Genomic DNA, 21,456 nt, shown 5'->3' on the forward strand with positions numbered 1-21,456 from the left:
AGAGGGGCCTGGTCTAATGCCTGCGACTTGAAGGGCGAGTCATCAGTGATCTCTCTCTCCCCACTGTGCTCATTCACTGACTGTTATTTATCTTTCCAATGGAGACTGGCTGCTCCTTGGGGGAGGATGAGTGTGCCTGCCAGCGGGGAACGCATGGGAAGATGGAGGACGGTGGCTGACTGCTGCTTTGGCTCTGTGTGAAAATGAGCCCATTAATTCAGTTTCCCCCCAGGCCTCCCTGTGCCTGTTGTCTCTGTTTGTTAGTGAGATGATTCCTTCTGTCACGTCAAAGGGAACATTATCATATTCTTGTTGCCGGGGAAACCGTGCAGCAGCCAGAGAGAGGGCGAGGATCTCTTTAAGCCGTTTGAAGCGGGTAAACATGAAAGGTTATCTGTGGCGCTTTATGAGAAATGGCAACATGACAGACACATTTTTTTCCTTGTGTCTCCTTCCTGTACTGTAATTCTTCTGCCTGCTTCCTAAAATGATACAACATAAAATATTTTGGTTGAGATGTAAGTCTTTCTGAACAATGGAATTTAGGTACTGTGAGTGAATCTTGTGAGGCCTTCAGACAGCTCATTCCATCAAAGTTAGGCTTATATAAAATCTCCAACTGACCTGCACTTCAAATAGTTCAAAAAAAAGAGTGAGGATCAAACATTTTGCTTTCACCTCACTGAAATTTCTTCCTGTGTCAATTGTTGTGTAATTACCTTGTTGTGTGCAATCAAACCATCAACCCTGCAGTGAAAACTCTTGGAGATTCATCAATCCAGTGTAAGCCACACTATACCATTAAGGTTCCAGGCCATAAATGAAGAGCCACACTGACCTGGTCCAAGAATGTCTCCTAGGCACTTCTGAAAAGGCTTGAATAAGTATAAGCAACATGGGGAACATGTGGAGCTACTATATTGCTTATGCTTAGCTATCAGTGGAGGCTGCTGAGGGGAGGATGGCTCATAATAATGGCCGGGATGGAGTATATGGAATGTTATCAAGCACATGTTATACATTTTTTTTCATGTGTTTGATACCATTCCTTTCACTCCATTCCAGTCATTATTATGAGCCATCCTCCCGTCAGCAGCCTCCACTGTTAGCTATCCAATTCATTCAGATATACAAAGTGCCTACAGGTTGTGGGGTCTAAGGGTTGTTTCTGGACTGGACCTGTTTAAAGACAATAAAGAACAGATCAACTCATGAGTCAAGACATAACAGTATTGCTGGTAGTATCATTCTCTCGTTACATTTTTAGCCAAATAAAATATTTCCTATCATCTCCTCAAAACCAATAGCTGACAGATATATTCTACCCTGAAATATGTCATGGCATCCACATGGGAAATATATTCTGCTCTCCAAATATACAGTTCTGAGTACATGGTGTCAAATAGGCACTGGAGAAATTGTTTTTATTATCCCTAATTGAAGGAGGCACTCTATAAAATACAATTTCCTTTAGGAAATAAATAGGTCATGCATGTTTTATTAAATGTTCTTATTATGTTATGCATTTTTTGTCAAATGTTATGATAAATTGTCACTCATAATGCAAGAGGACACATAATTAATTTATCAAGCCAATGTTTTTTTTGCCATATAGTGTATGTATTATGAATGTATTACTTGGAGATGTGCAGATTTCATTACATTTTAGCAAACATTTGGTCAAAACAACAATATAAACCATTCAAATTCCAGATCTGTCTCTTTTTACTCAAGCACACCCCTCCTGCAAGATAGTTCAATCCGAATGGAGCATTTGTCCTGGATTTCCTAGCAGCTCGTTCTGCTTGTTGGTTACGTTGTATCAATCTCCAGTATCGGATGGTACTAACAACCAGCAAGATACAGATACATCGAAAGCAGAGGAATTAACCCGGGGAGGAAATCTGTTCAATGTTGGATTTACTGTACAGGGGACCAAAGGGAAATATTAAATCCTTGAATGGTTTGAGATTTAACCTAAAAATGACCGCCCGAGCCGGTATTTTCGATTTGGAACGGGATCTCAAAGTGTGATGGCAGCAGTCCAGTGAATTGCTGGCCTCTCCTTTTCCTTGCCGTTGGATTTCTTGGGGAGTGCATTGGTCTGTGGTTATTTTGACAGATTTTGTTGTCATTCTCGTCAATTACTTTTACTCTTTCTATCTATGGAGTGTACGTAATCCGTCGTTGTACTGGGGTTTGCAAACGGGGTAAGTGTCGCCTAAATATAATTATCTTGTATTTTGATATGTGGTGGGACTGGGAGAGACTGCTAGCCAGCTAGCAATGAAGCTAGCTAACGTTAGCTAACTAGCTTTGCCCTGAGAACTCATTGTTTGAGAGACCTAGCTAACTAGCAATAAGTTTGTCACAGAAAGCAACGTTATTTGACATGGATACAGTTTAATGCTAGCTACGATATTAAGGAACTAGCTAACCCATTTTTATTTTAGACGAAGTCCTTTTGCCACGAACACAGAACAATATTCTGAATCTTGGTATCAAATCGTGCAGCTAGAAGCCAACTAGCCTAGCTAACGTTAGTTAGCAAGCTAGCTTGACACGCTTATTTCACAATATGCGACAGGGTAATAACAGTCTTTGGAAGTTAGCTAGTTGTACATAATGCCAATATGGCTATTTATAAACTGTGAGGTGATTGGCGTTCATATCTTCGTTCTATGCTAACCAGTAACCTAAGGTCAACTCGAGCAGCAATGTCGGGCTGAGATTAACACCTCATGCACGCTGTGACATTATTTGATTGCTCAGCCACATGTATTGCAGGGATTGCCTGGAGTGGAGCTTGTTGGCCAACAGGACATTGCATGCCAATACAACTCTCCCTGGCTCTACATGTGTAAGCTTGCTAACTAAACGCTGTATTCGAATATCATACCATTTCCCAGTCTCAAGCATATCTGCTATTATTACAGTAAGTACCACATGCTAGAGACGGACAGATGATTGATCTAGTTTGGACATGGCTGTGGGTTTCAGCAGCCAATACGGGTATAGGCTAGGCTTTGAGAACACTCACTGCCTAGTAAAATGTTGAAAGTACAATGTCAACATGATATGAAGTTATTCTAGTACTTGAAATTAATTAGGAAAATAACAAGACTTTGGCTGAATGCCTTGGAAGTCTGATGGGGATTAGGGCCATGTTGGCGCTTTTAAACATTTCAACTACTAACAAATCAAACCAGATGTGGAAAAACATTGTTTATTGTGAACCACACTTATCATTACCTTCCCTAATACATAGTAGACAGTACTTTCCCAATAGTTGTGTGTGTATTCCATAGTACTGCTAGATATCCCTAGTGAGTCAACGCATTGTAAAGGCTACAGGTTCCATGCATGTGGGCAATTCCATGGTAATGGAATTTCGCTGACACTCAGATTTTTCACTTTAAAATGTAAGCCAAACAACCCCGCCCCCCCCCTTTTTAAAACTGTAATTCTGTGACCAAACTTTGCACAGTTTTTCCAGTAAATGTTTTTTATTTAACTGTAAATTGTTCAAAGTAGTCATTGTTCATAGAGCTGTATGGTTTATTAAACTCAGAAATCAATGGTTTTTGTTTGGCATACATTTTAAAGTGTGAAACCGGTGTTTCAGCGTAATTCCATTACCTTGGACTGGCCCACATGGGTGAATCAGTGATTTGTAGTCTACTCTATTCTGACGATGGAGAAATCAAGCTTGCCAGCAGGACTTTGATCTGGAGTGTGGACCCACGGAAGGAGTGAATTCTACAGTGACTATGTTCCATGGGGTATAATGGTATGTCTCAGAAACAAACATGTTTTCATCTTACCTGTCTTGGATCAGTCAATCACCTATGAGGTCACTTTGAGAACCAGGAACAGTAGAGCATTAAACTACACTGAACAGTGATTTTTCAACCTGTTTGTTTAGAGGCCTGAAGCATCTGATAGTTTTATTTCAGGAAAGGGATTACGTCAGTGTGGCTCCAGTCATCTGATGGTAACATCAGCTGATGACAAACAAGAGAGGATTTACATAGCTGGCAATTTGAAACCTCAGGGGAATCACTAACAGTCACTTGAACAAAGCCAATTCTCAGAGGTTGGCTGGAATTGAAATGAGGGTTCCAATTGATTAAAGAATGTGTTTTTGAAATGTGCAGATTTATGATTGAATTGTTTTCTCAATTGTGTTTGCTTAGCCTTATTCAAGGATGTGTATTTCTGACCTAGCCTATAGCCTTACTTGAAGTGTTTTGCACACATTTTTCAGCTCCCCTGCCACTTCCTATTACAGTTTGACAAAGCTTTCAGTCCAGTGGGCTTTACCTTTATCGACAGGTCATGAGTAACACGGCTTCTTTACTGTACATCAGCATCTCTTATAAATGCACAGATTCCCACTGGCCAACACACACAGCGCTCCTCTCCCCCAACAGAAGTTCCATGTATACAACTTCAAAGCCTATTGACCACAGGGTGAAGGTCTCGTTAAAGCTCCAATGGTGCAAATGCTGCGATCTTTATCCAGATTTTTTAAGTTGATCCATTTATGGATTTTTTATGTTCTTGAAGCTTGTCCTGTTTAATTGCATTGCTATATGTATCATTAACAGCTCAATAGTATTGAATAGCAGAAAGCGTGTGGTGAGACATTGAGTTTTGTGAGAACCTCAATTTATATTTAGTAGGCTTAGCTGCATTACATTTTGTAACTGAACTTTAAGCCTTTCTGAAGTCTTATGTCAAGGATGTGCCTGGTTTGTCTACTTTTATTAGTCTCTGTTGTAAGCCGTTATTGGACACACTACTCACATACACTGAGTATACGTACGGGATAAATGCCAATGTTCTGTATGTTACCTTGGAATTAATGGACGACGCAGCGGGAAGATATGGAGCAGAGTTAATTTTTCTAAGGTAATGTACGGAACGGAGGCATTTATCCCGCTTATACCAAAGTTGCTAAAGAAAACAATATAAAAGCACTCTGTTAGAAAAACGCTAATTGATATTTTTCAACGCAAATTCATTCTTTTTCATCTTTTAGTTGCTAGAGCCGTGACCCAGTCGTTCGTTCTTTGTTCCATTGCCATGCTCAGTGGCAATGTTCTTATTCTTGCTTGCTGACACGTAGCTAGCCAACTAGCCATGGCTACACAGTCACGACCTCTGCAGCCAGAAAAACAGCAAATGCGCTGTTTTCTGTTGACATTCATTTGGATACATCCACAACCATGTGCTGATCATGCCTGGCATAGCTAGAAGAGTTTGCCTTCTCGTCAGCACACTCAACACTGACTGTTAATTACGAGGAGATCGCCTTGCATATCAAACACTAGACTAGATGCTAGCTAAATAGTTTGTTGCTAGCAAAACTGCCAGTATGACAACCAAATTAAAAAATCAGTTGCTGAAAACAGCTGGTCAAACTAGAAACATGGGAGGATTTGACAACTTGAGTGGCGGAGGGGACAGGAGACATTCATGTTAATCACTCACCACGTTAGGTCAGATGCTCAATTGTCTCTGTAAAAACAAATCAATGCTAGCTAGCTACGTCTTTTCCTCGGTGGACCTGCGTTTACAGTGTATACATTTTCAGTTTGTGTGATTGTTGGTTTAGCTTTCTGTAACTGTAGCAAGTAGTCTGCATGTGTAGGTGCATATTGTCATGACTTGAAGGTTTCCCGATGTCTGGTTGTAATGTCCATTCTAGAATGCCCTTCTAGCCAATCAAAAACGACTATTCAACAATGCTGTGGTATAAAAAAACGTTCCATGACACAGTCTGACCAGGTGAATCCAGGTGAAAGCTATGATCCCTTATTGATGTCCCTTGTTAAATTCACTTCAGTCACTGTTGATGAAGGGGAGGAGACCGGTTAAAGAAGGATTTTTAAGCCTTGAGACAATTGAGGCATGGACTGTGTATGTGTGCCATTGAGGGTGAATGGGCAAGACAAAGGATTTAAGTGATTTTTGAATGGGGTTTGGTAGTAGGTGGCAGGTGCACCGTTTTTGTCAAGAACTGCAACGCTGCTGGGTTTTTCACGCTCAACAGTTTCCCATGTGTATCAAGAATGGTCCACCACCCAAAGGACATCCAGCCAATTTGACACAACTGTGGGAAGCATTGGAGTCAACATCAACCAGCATCCCTGTGGAATGCTTTCGACACCGTGTAGAGTCCATGCAACTCAATATTAGGAAGGTGTTCCTAATGTTTGGTACAGTGTAGTTGACAGCGATGAACTGGTGTGTATAGCCATTCTGTCCGACTATCGAAGGACCTTTCTCATCATTCAGGCTAGTGAGGTTTTCAATTGTCCACAGATTTCTGTATTACTTCTCCCTTACTGAGCTCACTCTGCAAAATACCGGTTTGTGGCCAATTCACCCAGTGTTCTGGCTGTGCCTCTTTGCATTGGTACTGATTTACGCAGCAGGGAGTCCTCTCAATGCAGGAGGTAAAGTCTGTAGCGGTTTTCTAGGCATTGGTCACAGTGAGCGACTGTCTGGATCAACAACACGTCTCTGTACTTGCCCCCTAGTTTATTGTGGCCTCTGCAGATAATTGGAGAAGTGAGAGAGAGGCAACGTTTTGCTGTATACTGCTTCCTGCCAAATGGAAAAGGATTCCAGTGTGTTTTCATGCTAATCGCACCGGGCCTAAATTACCAGCTCTATAATAATGTTATCTAGCTACTTCTGTTGGACATAATCCCACACAACCTACCTCATTCTGGTTTGGTTAGGCCTATTACTAGAGATTTTTTGAACTAAACCAGGATGCAACACAGTCTGTTTCAAATGGGAACAAATGAGCCATAGTGGGCAGAACAAGCAAGGAGGTGGGCAGTGCCAAGCACGAGCTAGCAAGATCCTATTGGCGATTTCTAGCATTACTCTGCATGTTTCTGTTGGGGGAACGCCTGCTCTGAAGTGTGCAATAACTTAATTCGCCTTTGCACTCCTTCTAAACAACATAAATAAATAAATAAATAAACTTTAAGAAAGGGTTAAGTCTGCTAAACTTATTCCACTCTGTTCGTAACAGATTGTAGTTTTGGGAACAGAACTGTATTGAGATCCAATGTTTAATCGGTGAGTAAATTGCCAGAATGTCGGCCTAAATCCATCTTCTCCCACTGCCGGCCACTGGGCTTCTTCTCACTACCATATTTGGTAGTGAGTGGAAACGACATCCGGATGCTTCATATTTATACATCAGTTGAAATATCTGTCTCATTGTTCTATCTGTGCTATTAGTAGCTGATGCCTGGTTTGATCTAGCCATCTGACTGAAATGCATAAGACTAGAACAGTTGATAAGGCTTAGTTCTGTCTGTCTTTTCCTAGCGGTTTGTTTACATTGTTCACAGCAAGTGATTTGCAATGCCAGTTGTGTCAAACAGAAAGCTTATTCTCATTGCAAAAGATGCATTATGGGGACTTGGGACTAGCCTTCATGTACGGTCACTGCAAACAAAGATGTTGCTTATGATGAGACAGTAGTTCAGTTCATAGAATAACTAGTGTAGACACCATGGCCTTGTGGTGTCCCCCTTGTTAAACTAATTATTATACAATTGGCCTGTTTCTAGACAGGCGTCGGGCTATTGACGAACTGTTAAAATAAGGTGTTTGTCTGATTTGCGTTAAATACATTCAACACGTTATTGCTTTTGAAATGTGGGTGAGTGGTACCGTGGATTTTATAATGGTCTTTAATCCCCTCTTATAGCTCTGAGCTATATAGGAACATTAATCACTCACCCCACATCAAGATGCTGCTGTTGTCCAGGCCTAGGAACCCCAGGAAGAGTAGCTGCTGCTTTAGCAACAGCTAATAGGATCCTAATAAAATACCAAAAATGCTAGAGGCTAGTCTCCATTCAGTGTGTTTTAACATTTGACTTAACATTCTGGTTAGCCTCGTTGTTAGGTGAGAGGTTCAATGTCCCCCATACAGACTTATGAAAGGAACAGTGTCTATTTCCAGCGAGGTATTTGGCCCATGTCCTATAATCCAATTGTAGGTACGGTATTGATTGACCAGATACTGGTATGAATGTAATTTTTAGATCATGCTCAACACAAGGAATGTCCCTTGAATTGGTCAAGACTCAAGTCTGTTGGAAATTAATTATGTTTGGTGAATGGCCCAGTCTAGATTCAGCCCAGTTCAGAATATTGACACACATTTGAGTCACTGTTGTCTAGATCTACAGATGGACTCTTGTTGGCTGCTCACTCACACAAACGTTCATGCAGTGAATCCATCTATTGTGAATAAAGTTGAACTATGCAATCTGGAGAGGAATCATTCAAGATGTCTGCTGGGTTTGATCCAATTCATCTAGGAAACTAGGTGTTTTTTGTTGTCCCTTCTGAGCTTTTGAAACGTTGAACATGCTGAATGGGGTAGGCTAGGTCTTTTATATAACGTATATCAGGGAATTTGGAAATAGCCATGGGATGGTTTTTCAATACCATCAATACGTTGAAACTATTTATTTTGAAGTTTTTCAATACATTTCTATATTTGTAGCTACTGAAGTGAATACCTGCAGTCAACTTGTGTGATATGATAGATGAAATGAAGAACGTGATCTCCTTTATCTGTCACGTTATTTTACATCATGAAGCTTTTACCATAATTCCCCAGAACAGTTGAGCCAGTCACTTGTTTGTAAATAGCACAATGATGTAAGCTGGAGCAGGTAAGTCAATCTGTCTATTGACGGGTCGGCTTTTCTATTGAAAGAGAAGTGTTTTTTTTTATTTATTTTTTGCATAAATATAGTGATCAGGGACGTGCAACTTGTTTCACAGAAAATACATCAGTGCAACACATTTGGCAGAAAACAGCTTCATTTTCATCAGATGACAACAGAAGTGCAACGCTATTTGGTTGGTAGCCACAGTGAATTAGTAAACGAGCTGACAATGAAAAATCAAGTTTTTTTGTTGTTGTTAAAACGATGCATGTCCATCCTATTTCTAATGTTTATTATAGAAAGAATATAGCCAGCTACGTTTCCTAATGTTATGCCTAAAGTTAATCTGGCATTTTACCAGAGAAAAGTAGACTACACCAGTCAGAATGCTGTCTGCTGATAGAATGCCGTGGTATTTTTCATCTTATAGCTTGTTCTCATCTTCTTTTTAAATAGTGAGCCAACATGTCTTCAGCACTTATGTCCATGACTTATCAAAAAATAATTCTCATGCTCTCTCCCGTTCCTCTTCAGCAGAGCATTATGTTTGGAACATTGAATCACAATACTTAGGCGCCAATATGGTATTGCGATTCTAAGTATCGTGATAATATCGTACCGTGAGATCCCTGGCAATTCCCAGCCGTACATGTTATCATTTGGTTGTGTTCAAACCCAATCAGATCAATTATTGTTATTATGTTTCAGTGGGTTTTATTTGAGTTAGGCAAATATTTTATTTAGGCTACCTCAAGTAGCCTATTACGCAGAGCTTTTTGGTTTCGGAAATAGGCTCTTGTAGTCAGGCAGGCATGTGTTTCTCATTTTCATGCCAAGATTGCATTGGAGGTTTCCCTTTATGAAAATGTCTTCTCTCTCATGATTAGAGCTGTTAGCGATAAGCTGTTTCGCCAGCTGTTAGAGGTATGCTAACACATGGAACATGAGGAGGCCTGTCAACTAAGTGTAGGATCTCTTTGCTTGAATTCCTCTAATTCCGCATTGGCAAGTAATGCAGTTTCTTTGGGTGTAAAATGAAGGTTAGATACCTTGTACCAGGAAGAATCATCCAGGTTGATGTGATAGAATAGACCTAGAGATTGCTTTTATGAGCAGTTGGTATTCCTTACTGTGTTTTTGTTGTAGTTTGGAAATGTGAAATGGTCTAGAGTAATGCTGTCCTCCAGGAGCAGATGTTGCTTGATGTAGGCCTACTTGACTCCATTTAACTTACTCCACTTAGTTACTTCACTTATATTAAGGTACGTTATCCTATTGATTATTGCCAATTGGTTAGTTCCGGCCTCACATTTTTTTGTCAATGTGTAGCGTATTTCAGCCATGACAATTTATTAGGAAAAGTAGTCTTGCTTAGACTGTAATAATCTCATGTAGGCCCTAACCTATGTTCTGCATACAATGTGTATTAACATGTCTTCATAGAAAGTGGCCTTAGGCAGTGAAACTCTGGTGATAGGCTAACTATTCAGTTGTCTGAGTTTCTGCTACACAGGGTTATTATTTTTTTCTTTGGGTTAGGTAGTGTTTCTGAAGTCCCAAAGCTCTTTGATGGGAAACTTGTTCTGTTGGCCAACTCACAGTAAAGTTTGGGGCGGCGAGAAATTGGTCTTGAAAAGCAGCATGAGTCGACTTATCCATCGACCTGGATAAGGTTCAAGTTCAGAACAAGCTTCATTTTCACAATTGGTGTGTGGGGTATTACTGGGAGAGTCCATGACTGTGAAGGTCACTTCTGGTTACTGTTTTAAAGGACATTCTACTTCAAAAATCCTTTGAGGCTCAGTTGAATTTAATCTCTTGATCTTAATGACGTCACCAGCCCGGTGTTACTGGATTTGATTGATTTTGTTCGTTATGCCGAAATCACAATTACATCCACACAATAGTACATTCAATTAAAAATGTCCTAGCTTACAAGATTTTAGCTAACAATTATTTAGCTGTGCACCCTTTTACTAAATTAGATATAGGAGAAACACTGATCATGCTGCTCACATTTCAGTCTGACTTGGGGATCTGAAGTCAGTTAGTTAGGTTTGATTCAGTGCAGGTTTAGTGCTGATGCATTTGGCCTACATCGTTTAACAGCTGCAACAGCGTGCTTGTATGTCTTTACATTCCTTACACCATCTGCAAAGATCAACTGGGAGTTTTCCTTGAAAGTAATTTTGTCTGAAAGTAGACCAGAAGGAATGATTGAGAAAGGCAGAGGTAAGGAAAGAAGAGACCATATGGAAGGAGAGCGACAGAAGGGACCATATGAAGGGAAAGAGAGGGTGAAGGAACGAAGAGACCATATGAAGGGAGAGAGAGAGAGGTGGAAGGGACCATACGATGGGAGAGGGGGAAGGAAAGAAGGGACCATATGGGGGAAGGAAAGAAGGGACCATACGAAGGGAAAGAGATGGGGAAGGGACCATACAGAGCGGGAGAGCGAGGGAAGCAGAAGGCTGAGGTGCAGTAATGTCTCCCTGTGTCTGGGGAGTTCTCTGAATGGCGCTGCTGAGCCTATTAATGGAGTTGCTCTTGTTTCTGCCAACTTGTCAGCCTCTGAAGAAGGGTCCTCCCTTCCACCCCACCCCCACGCCCTACTGTATCAACTGCCTGGAAGAAATCAGTGACATGAGGGCCAAGACAATTTCTGTTCAGGTCCATTAGCCAGAAGGCCTTCACTCAATTTACTGAAGCATTTTCCCCTTGGACTGGAGGTGTGATGACAAACGTTACTTGACTCAAGTCCATTATTATTATTATTATTTTTTTTTTTACCTTTATTTAACTAGGCAAGTCAGTTAAGAACAAATTCTTATTTTCAATGACGGCCTAGGAACAGTGGGTTAACTGCCTGTTCAGGGGCAGAACGACAGATTTGTACCTTGTCAGCTCGGGGATTTGAACTTGCAACCTTCCGGTTACTAGTCCAACGCTCTAACCACTAGGCTACGCTGCCGCCCCTTGTTCTGTTGGCCAACTCACAGTAAAGTTTGGGGCGGCTAGAAATTGGTCTTGAAAAGCAGCATTATCTCCCGAGCCCAGCCATAGTGGTAGTACATTATTTCCCGAGCCCAGCCGTAGTGGCAGTGCATTATCTCCCGAGCTCAGCCAGAGTGGCAGTACATTATCTCCCGAGCCCAGCCGTAGTGGCAGTACATTGTCTCCCGAGTCCAGCCGTAGTGGCAGTACATTGTCTCCCGAGTCCAGCCGTAGTGGCAGTACATTGTCTCCCGAGTCCAGCCGTAGTGGCAGTACATTGTCTCCCGAGTCCAGCCGTAGTGGCAGTACATTGTCTCCCGAGTCCAGCCGTAGTGGCAGTACATTGTCTCCCGAGTCCAGCCGTAGTGGCAGTACATTGTCTCCCGAGTCCAGCCGTAGTGGCAGTACATTGTCTCCCGAGTCCAGCCGTAGTGGCAGTACATTGTCTCCCGAGTCCAGCCGTAGTGGCAGTACCTTGCCTCCCGAGCCCAGCCGTAGTGGCAGTACCTTGCCTCCCGAGCCCAGCCGTAGTGGCAGTACCTTGCCTCCCGAGCCCAGCCGTAGTGGCAGTACCTTACCTCCCGAGCCCAGCCGTAGTGGCAGTACCTTACCTCCCGAGCCCAGCCGTAGTGGCAGTACCTTACCTCCCGAGCCCAGCCGTAGTGGCAGTACCTTACCTCCCGAGCCCAGCCGTAGTGGCAGTACCTTACCTCCCGAGCCCAGCCGTAGTGGCAGTACCTTACCTCCCGAGCCCAGCCGTAGTGGCAGTACCTTACCTCCCGAGCCCAGCCGTAGTGGCAGTACCTTACCTCCCGAGCCCAGCCGTAGTGGCAGTACCTTACCTCCCGAGCCCAGCCGTAGTGGCAGTACCTTACCTCCCGAGCCCAGCCGTAGTGGCAGTACCTTACCTCCCGAGCCCAGCCGTAGTGGCAGTACCTTACCTCCCGAGCCCAGCCGTAGTGGCAGTACCTTACCTCCCGAGCCCAGCCGTAGTGGCAGTACCTTACCTCCCGAGCCCAGCCGTAGTGGCAGTACCTTACCTCCCGAGCCCAGCCGTAGTGGCAGTACCTTACCTCCCGAGCCCAGCCGTAGTGGCAGTACCTTACCTCCCGAGCCCAGCCGTAGTGGCAGTACCTTACCTCCCGAGCCCAGCCGTAGTGGCAGTACCTTACCTCCCGAGCCCAGCCGTAGTGGCAGTACCTTACCTCCCGAGCCCAGCCGCAGTGGCAGTACCTTACCTCCCGAGCCCAGCCGTAGTGGCAGAATTGAAAATAAAAGTACAGAATCTTCTTTATTATGCAGCATCATGGAGCCACTTGATTGTGAGTGATGGGTTACATTATGAGGCAGCTGGCCATGGGTCGGCACTGTCCATTACACTGTTGTTAACCAGTATATTGATTCTCCCCTTTTGGCTCATGTGCTGCTGAAAAGACACTGCATTGCTTGATAATGTTCAGCGGTGTCTGGCTTCAGTTCTTTTTCCACACACACAGAACCGGCAATGGAAAAGATTACTTTTCATAACATCGCTCACAAATTTATATTGCTTTGTTTATATGTACTCTGGGACTAGATAAAATCTACAGGAAATAGCCTACTTGAAGTGTTTTCACCGCTTAGGTTTTAGACTGTGTACTTCACCACCGTCTGAGCGATGGGGATGTTTTCAAAGCACTGTAGACACTTCACACACAAGATGGGAGTGTGGTTAGTGTACATGCTACAGTTGAATCAGATTAAATGTGTCAGATTGGGATGTGGCAGCTGAGCATTACTATTGTCGTATTGATGTAGGGCTTCCCAGCTACGCGGCAGAAAGGCAGTAGCAAGTTAATACTGGCAGTATTGTATGTCAATATAGCAGTAACCATTGTTGCCTTGCAGACACATAAACCAGTAGTGGACAGACTGGACTTTTTAATGAGCTCTGTTGCATGCCACAGGAAATGGAAGTCCCACTGTGAATGGGAGCTTGTTCTCCCCAGGTTGACATTAGCTGATATGGAAGCTGGCTGACCCGCAGGCTCCTGATTCCCATCACCTGGAGTTCCCTGTGCAGTTCTATTTTGGTAACCAGCTCCAAGCACACAATCCAATTACATGGAGGTTACTGTTTGGCTCTCTGGACGGGGACCTGTCTTATACCAGGAGGCAGGGAAAAATTGCTCCTGTGCCAGGTTCTGCACTATTCAATTGAGGTTTTATTGGGTTATTACTCTGCCGCAGTAAATTATTGGGAAGGTCTTGGCAGGTGCCACAGAATCTTTTTAATCTGCCGACGACTGTCAGCTTTCTCTGCATCGTAACCCTGTGACTTTTTGCACACTGGTGTTGTGTGGTGAGAAAAACCTCTCTTTATTTCATGGCACTCAAACAGCCAATGTGTTGTTGAGAAACTCTTACCCTTCACTGAAACTGGGAGTGGTGTTCTGCTAACTAAGAACTGCGTGTGTAGCTTTAACATCCGATCCATTCCAATAAGACAGGGTTAGGAGAGAAGGGCTGAATGAGTCTAGCGGTGTTGCTTGTCACTGATTCTATTCAGGTTCTGTTCGTGTCTGGTTATCCATGACTGATTAGCCTGGGCTACGTGTTCTAGTCCCTAGTGTCTGCACAGATGGTACCCTCTAACATTAGGATGGAGAAACTAGCCTATATCAGCTCATTTTAATTAAAGGGATACTTACATTTTTCTACTTACGCAGTCGATGAACTTGTGGATACTATTTATATGTCTATGTGTACACTATGAAGGAAGTTTAGAGGCTGTTTCGCCAATTAACTAGCGTTAGCGCAATAACTGGAAGTCAACAGGTAAAGTAGCATACACTAGCGTACTTATAGACTTCCAGTCATTGCGCTAACGCTACTTAGCACTGGCTTGTGAAACTACCTCCAACTTCCTTCATACTGCATGCATAGACATAAAATGATATCCACAAGTTCATCTGACTCTGGGTAAGTAGAACAACAGCTTCATTTTAAAGGTAACTCTTGTAGAGTTGGTACATTCTGTGTGCAAATAATAGAACATGGACAAATCCTTTCGGTAAAGAGGTGTGTGTCTTTGTGCAGGCCAGATATAATCCCCACCCTGACATGGGTGTCTGATGGATTGCTGGGGGAAATTGGATCTCTGAGAAAAAGACAAGCACCGAGGGAGGTACATAGCCTCATGCCTTCGGTCAACAGGCCGCTCACTGGGACGTTTCCTCTGTGGGTCTTTTCAAAAAGCTTGCTCTGCAGTTCTGGCGAAGGGCAGTACAGTAGGTCAACCGCAAATAGAGCTACAACCCCTCTTTTATGAAGGTGTCGGATGATTTAGACCCCACCACTGTTTAGCCAGCCAAACGCCACAGCTGAAACCCCCCCCCCCCCCCCCGTTTTACTACACTTCATATGGCAGTTTACTTGTTTTACTACACTTCCATGTAGGCTCATCATATGGCAGTTTACTTGTTTTACTACACTTCCATGTAGGCTCATCATATGGCAGTTTACTTGTTTTACTACACTTCCATGTAGGCTCATCATATGGCAGTTTACCTGTTTTACTACACTTCCATGTAGGCTCATATGGCAGTTTACCAGTTTTACCACACTTCCACGTAGGCTCATCATATGGCAGTTTACCAGTTTTACCACACTTCCACGTAGGCTCATCATATGGCAGTTTACCAGTTTTACCACACTTCCACGTAGGCTCATCATATGGCAGTTTACCAGTTTTACCACACTTCCACGTAGGCTCATCATATGGCAGTTTACCAGTTTTACCACACTTCCACGTAGGCTCATCATATGGCAGTTTACCAGTTTTACCACACTTCCACGTAGGCTCATCATATGGCAGTTTACCAGTTTTACCACACTTCCACGTAGGCTCATCATATGGCAGTTTACCAGTTTTACCACACTTCCACGTAGGCTCATCATATGGCAGTTTACCAGTTTTACCACACTTCCACGTAGGCTCATCATATGGCAGTTTACCAGTTTTACCACACTTCCACGTAGGCTCATCATATGGCAGTTTACCAGTTTTACCACACTTCCACGTAGGCTCATCATATGGCAGTTTACCCGTTTTACCACACTTCCACGTAGGCTCATCATATGGCAGTTTACCCGTTTTACCACACTTCCACGTAGGCTCATCATATGGCAGTTTACCAGTTTTACCACACTTCCACGTAGGCTCATCATATGGCAGTTTACCCGTTTTACCACACTTCCAGGTGGAGGTTGCTGTGAATCGGCTGTTGTTAGGCTGCTGTGAATCGGCTGTTGTTAGGCTGCCATGAAAGCGCCCATTTGGGAGTCTACCGTTAAGGAGAGCTGAATAATGTGGACGCCTCCTGCTTCCTTTCCTCCCACCTCCTTTAGGTCAGTAGGGACAAGCCTGAGAGCTGAATAATGTGGACGCCTCCTGCTTCCTTTCCTCCCATCTCCATTAGGTCAGCAGGGACAAGCCTGAGAGCTGAATAATGTGGACGCCTCCTGCTTCCTTTCCTCCCACCTCCATTAGGTCAGCAGGGACAAGCCTGAGAACTGAATAATGTGGAGGCCTCCTGCTTCCTTTCCTCCATCTCCGTTAGGTCAGCAGGGACAAGCCTGAGAGCTGAATAATGTGGACGCCTCCTGCTTCCTTTCCTCCATCTCTGTTAGGTCAGCAGGGACAAGCCTGAGAGCTGAATAATGTGGACGCCTCCTGCTTCCTTTCCTCCCATCTCCATTAGATCTCCATTAGGTCAGCAGGGACAAGCCTGAGAGCTGAATAATGTGGACGCCTCCTGCTTCCTTTCCTCCCATCTCCATTAGATCTCCATTAGGTCAGCAGGGACAAGACTGAGAGCTGAATAATGTGGACGCCTCCTGCTCCCTTTCCTCCCGTCTCCATTAGGTCAGCAGGGACAAGCCTGCGAGTGGAATTGTGTCAAAAGCAGAACAGCTGATGTCAGAGCAGCTAATGCAGACGCTGAGAGTGCGTCTGGAGCACAGGAGGTTGGTGGCACCTTAATTGGGGAGGACGGACTCGTGGTAATGGCTGGAGCAGAATATGTGGAATGGTTTCCATGTGTTTGATGCCATTTCATTCATTCTGTTCCAGCCATTATTATGAACCGTCCTCCCCTCAACAGCCTCCACTGGTCGGAAGTCATTGGAGAAAGTGGCCAACTGAATAAAAAATAAAAAATGTGTTTCCAATCAGAAGATCCATAAGGCTTTGTCTGCTCAAGTAGGGGAAAAGATGCAATAGGTTTTATCATGGCTTTCCTCCCTCACACAAGCAGGAGCCTGCTGAGCACGCTTTCTGAGAGCAGCAATTCAAACGTTTCACGGCAATGACCTTCCAAATGGTGCAGATTCTTTTCATTTAATTTCAGATCCTAAATTGCATCTCAGCGACAGAGGAATTAGAAAATGAAAGGTTTTGGCCAGCTATCAGAGGCAGGAGCCTTTTCTCTCCACAAACAGGTTGGCTGAAGTCCTGTTGTGTACACAGTTTGGCCCTGTGTTTTTGTCAGTGGCAGTGTGCAGCACAAAGAGAATCATCAGAATTCAGGCCTCTGAGGCGGTATTGATCTCATCTCCACAGACCCCCTCTGAAGAGTCTTTTGTGCTGGGTTTATTTGCCCCTGCACGTTCCTTATCACAGGGGGAGACGAGCAGTGCAGATGTGAGTGTTAATTATTTACTGGTTTGTGTTGGAGGGAGGGGTGCTGCAGGGGCAGAGGGGTCACGATGCTCAGACAGGAGGCAGTGTCTTCCACTTTGCTCCTGTTCAACCCAGCCAGCCCGATGCTCAGCGACGTGGAGAAGAATGATAAATGAGTTTCTGGAGGTTGTTTAAAGCCCCTGAAAGGGCAGCAGTAGCACAGACATGCTAAAATCCGCTGCTTGTGGAGCTTTTATAGGAGTCCGTGGAAAGGACCACGTGTTTGGGCTGGAGGGAGTTATTGTCTGTTACATGCTGACCAGACCGCGTCCGCCCGCCATCGCGCACATTTGATTTTGTCCAACCACACCAGACGCGATCAGGACACGCAGGTTGAAATATCAAACAAACTCTGAACCAATTATATTTATTTGGGGACAGGTCGAAACCATTCAACATTTATGGTAATTTAGCTAGCTTGGCTTGCTGTTGCTAGCTAATTTGTCCTGGGATATTAACATTGGGTTGTTATTTTACCTGAAATGCGTAAGGTCTCATACTCTGACAATGAATCCACAGATAAAACGGTAAACTGAGTTTGTTTCTAGTAATTTCTCCTACTTCAGGCTGCTTCTTCTTTGGAGTTTTTATGGCGGTTGGCAACCAACTTTAAGGTGCATTACCACAACCGACTGTAGTGTGGACCTCAGTTCATCTTTCAATCACCCACGTGGGTATATGCTCCTAAAAAACAATGAGGAGATGGGAGAGGTGGGACTTGCAGCTCGTCGAACATCACAAATAGAACCAAATTTGATTTTAGCGCCTGGCTACATAGATGTTCGTTGACTCACGCAAGCTATGATTGAATAACATGTATTTGTAAATATATTTTGCAACGCAGGTGACGCAAGCAGTGTGGTCAGCATGTTAGAGCAGGCATGTGTATAAATATATTTATCCATCCATTTATAAGTGAATTACAAATACAGAGGCCATGTTGGAGAAAGCCTTCACATCTGGTGCAGTAGACTGTATTTGAAGAAATGGTAGGCCTAGGCTATATGAAGCTAAGTGCTAACATGATCACAATGCGTTTGTGTAAGGCATGCCTTTTAACAGCGCTTTATTTAGCCTACATTATGGTGTTGGGCTGTGCCTTTCCTCTGGCATCATTCAAGTGTTTTCTTAAGCTGCCCTGTTGATGCAGAGGTTGTCAGTGTCCACTTGACAGAGTATGGCTATGTTAACCCTGTGAGGGTGAGTAGTGAGGCCAGTTAGTCTTCATCCGTCACCAGTGACATTATCAGCAGTCCTTGTGGAATGAGCCAGTCACTCAGAACAGTGGGGCCACGGTTGGCCGTCAATCAGGATTTACGTTTCCCAGGGTTGCCATGGTGACTGTGGGACATGGTTATGGAGATCCGGATTTCTGTGCAACGCTGTAGCACCTTTGGGATTATGGTGGAGTTTGGGCAGCTTTTAGATAATGTAGTGTTAAAGGATGGATCATTGTCCCTGTTTAGTCACATTTGGTTAACAAAATACATCTTTTGCTACAAGCATTTGGTTGTATTTAATCAAGAAAACAATGTCTCTACTACTGGGTAAAGAGAACTGTGGCTCCAGGATAAATAAGCCTATTTGACACCTATTTACTTACTTGCAGGACTAGTTGAATCTTTCTTTACCTTACCCCCGACCTTCTTGATTACCAGTTTGATTGAATAGGTCCCAATGTAATGGCATGTCGTTGTTTTGTTTTTCTTACTAGTAAAGACATCACAAGCCTTCCTAATCCAAATAATGTTAGATCAAGCTGTAGGCCTGTGTCAGTTGTGTGTAGTGTTAGATCAATCTGTAGGCCTGTGTCAGTTGTGTGTAGTGTTAGATCAATCTGTAGGCCTGTGTCAGTTGTGAGTAGTGTTAGATCAAGCTGTAGGCCCGTGTCAGTTGTGAATAGTGTTAGATCAAGCCTCTAACTTGAAGCATCAGCTGTTAGAGCAACTTACCGATCACTGTACCTGTACACAGCCGGTCTGTAAATAGCACACCCAACTACCTCATCCCCATATTGTTATTTATCCTCTTGCTCTTTTGCACCCAAGTATCTCTACTTGCACATAATCATCTGCACATCTATCACTCCAGTGTTAATGCTAAATTTGAAAATTTGCAATTTATTTATTGCCTTTCCTCCCTGCTCTTCTACATTTGCACACACTGTACATAGACTGTACGATTGTTTATGTGTAACTCTGTGTTTGCAGTTGTTTGCGGTTGCAGTTGTAAATGAGAACTTTTTCACAACTGGCCTACCTGGTTAAATAATAAAAAGTTGTAGGCCTATGTCAGTTGCATGAATGGAGGACATGTGCTTAAATGTTTTGCCTTGTGGTCTTCACTCAGTCTTCATAGAGGTCTGGAGGGCTGCACTGAAATGTTATATTTTCTCCTCATTAGAATTTGCAATAGCCCTCTGTCCATTAAAAAAATAAATATATATGTTTTATCCAATGTTCCCTGACTCTGTAGCTTTTGTTTCAGTAGTTTGTTTGCAAGCTGGACAGAGTGAAGTGACAAATTGTAGGGCTGTTATCATTTCTACACAGTTTCGGTTTGGTTTTAGTCATTTCAATGTAGATTTAGGGCTCAGACACACCAATATAACTTTTGCTGACCGAGAGAACTTAGCACCGCCGGCTGTAATTTGCCAATCGAATGCACACCAATTTTACCTGTAGAATTGCATGAAAATGTCAGCAGTCAGACATCTACAGCGGGTGGTCCCTAAAACACAAGGAGCTGAACGATTGGCAGACCAACGCTAGATCCACATTAGTGCAATGAGTTTGAGCCTTTAGGTTGTTTTCATTGGCAATTAAAACATCTCTTGAACCTTTATTCTTCATTGCTGTGAGAAGTTGCTGTAAGGTTTTATCACCTTCAAACTTTCTGTGAATTTTTGTTGTCTTCTGTGGTGCTGCTCAGCCCTTTTTGTTTTATGTCATTGGTTGGCTGAGCATTACCTACTGTATTGGATAGATGTAACTATTTTTCTCTTTTTTTCCCCCCCAGGGCAAAATGTGGGTAAATAGGAAGGGGATACCTAGACCCTAAGGATTCTCTCAACCCAGTCCCCCAGCAGTCAGAGAAGGTGGCGGACCTCATTGAGGCAAACCTGGGCCGTTGGCACTAAAATGTCCTTAAGTAGTGGCACTGCAGGCGGGAAAGGTGTGGACTCGAATGCGGTGGACACTTACGACAGCGGTGATGAGTGGGACATCGGTGTAGGAAATCTGATTATTGACCTAGACGCTGACTTAGAAAAGGACAAACTTGAGATGTCTGGAACCAAGGACGGCGGGGGTATGACGGCTCCGTCCAGTGCTGTTGCAGCTTTGCCTGACAACATCCGATTTGTTAGTCCTGTACCTGGCCCTCAAGGCAAGGAGAGTAAATCTAAATCCAAACGCAGCAAAAACTCAAAAGACAATAGTAGCAAGGTCTCAGCTGGAGATGGGGCCAAGAAAGAAGGGCAGACGCGAACCCAAGGGGAACCAACCAACACTGGTGCTACTGCAGGAGCCACTAGCAACAATTCCACTACTGGCAAAGGAATGGAGAAGGGTGGCAAAGTCTCTCGGAGCAGTGGTAAAAAAGACAAGGAAGGGGCAAGTGGGAAAAGTAAGAAGGAGAAAAGCGAGGGAGTGCCAGTGGTAGTAATAGCTGCCACTGAAAAGGAGGTGGTTTCTCAAGTAGCTTTGGGGGTTAACCGTAGTGCCCCCTTTGAGAACACACAATCTACAGACTTGGTAGGGGACGATCAGCTGGGAAATATTGCACTTGAGCCTGTTGGGATAGTTCCAGCATTGACAATTAAAACTGAACCGCAGGAGCTGGACAATATAGAATGCAGAACATTAAAGAAAGTGAAAAATGAAAAGGTAAGAGTGCTATTAAACAAAATGATTGCTTGGAATGTTTCAGCTGAATGTGTATCACAATGCAAGACCAATTTCCAAACCTTTGCCAAGCTGTAGTCTCAGATTTCATTCCATTTGAGATGTGCTTTTTGGTTGA

General features: G+C 43.6%; 1 protein-coding gene across 3 annotated transcripts in view; it reads left to right on the forward strand.

The window, feature by feature from the left end:
- The first annotated feature begins 1,780 nt into the window (after window positions 1-1,780).
- LOC129854543 (zinc finger protein 609-like) overlaps window positions 1,781-21,456 on the forward strand; it is a 90,560-nt gene continuing 70,884 nt past the window's right edge. The window contains exons 1-2 of one of the 3 annotated variants that reach the window (XM_055921724.1): window positions 1,781-2,210; window positions 20,452-21,320. In XM_055921724.1, coding sequence (XP_055777699.1) covers window positions 20,574-21,320 — 747 coding nt within the window. In that variant the 5' untranslated portion in view covers window positions 1,781-2,210; window positions 20,452-20,573. The remainder of the gene's footprint in view (window positions 2,211-20,451; window positions 21,321-21,456) is intronic. The other 2 variants (XM_055921726.1, XM_055921728.1) reach the window with 2 other exon arrangements.

Source organism: Salvelinus fontinalis, chromosome 4, assembly GCF_029448725.1.
Source record: "Salvelinus fontinalis isolate EN_2023a chromosome 4, ASM2944872v1, whole genome shotgun sequence".
NCBI classification, from domain to species: domain Eukaryota; kingdom Metazoa; phylum Chordata; class Actinopteri; order Salmoniformes; family Salmonidae; genus Salvelinus; species Salvelinus fontinalis.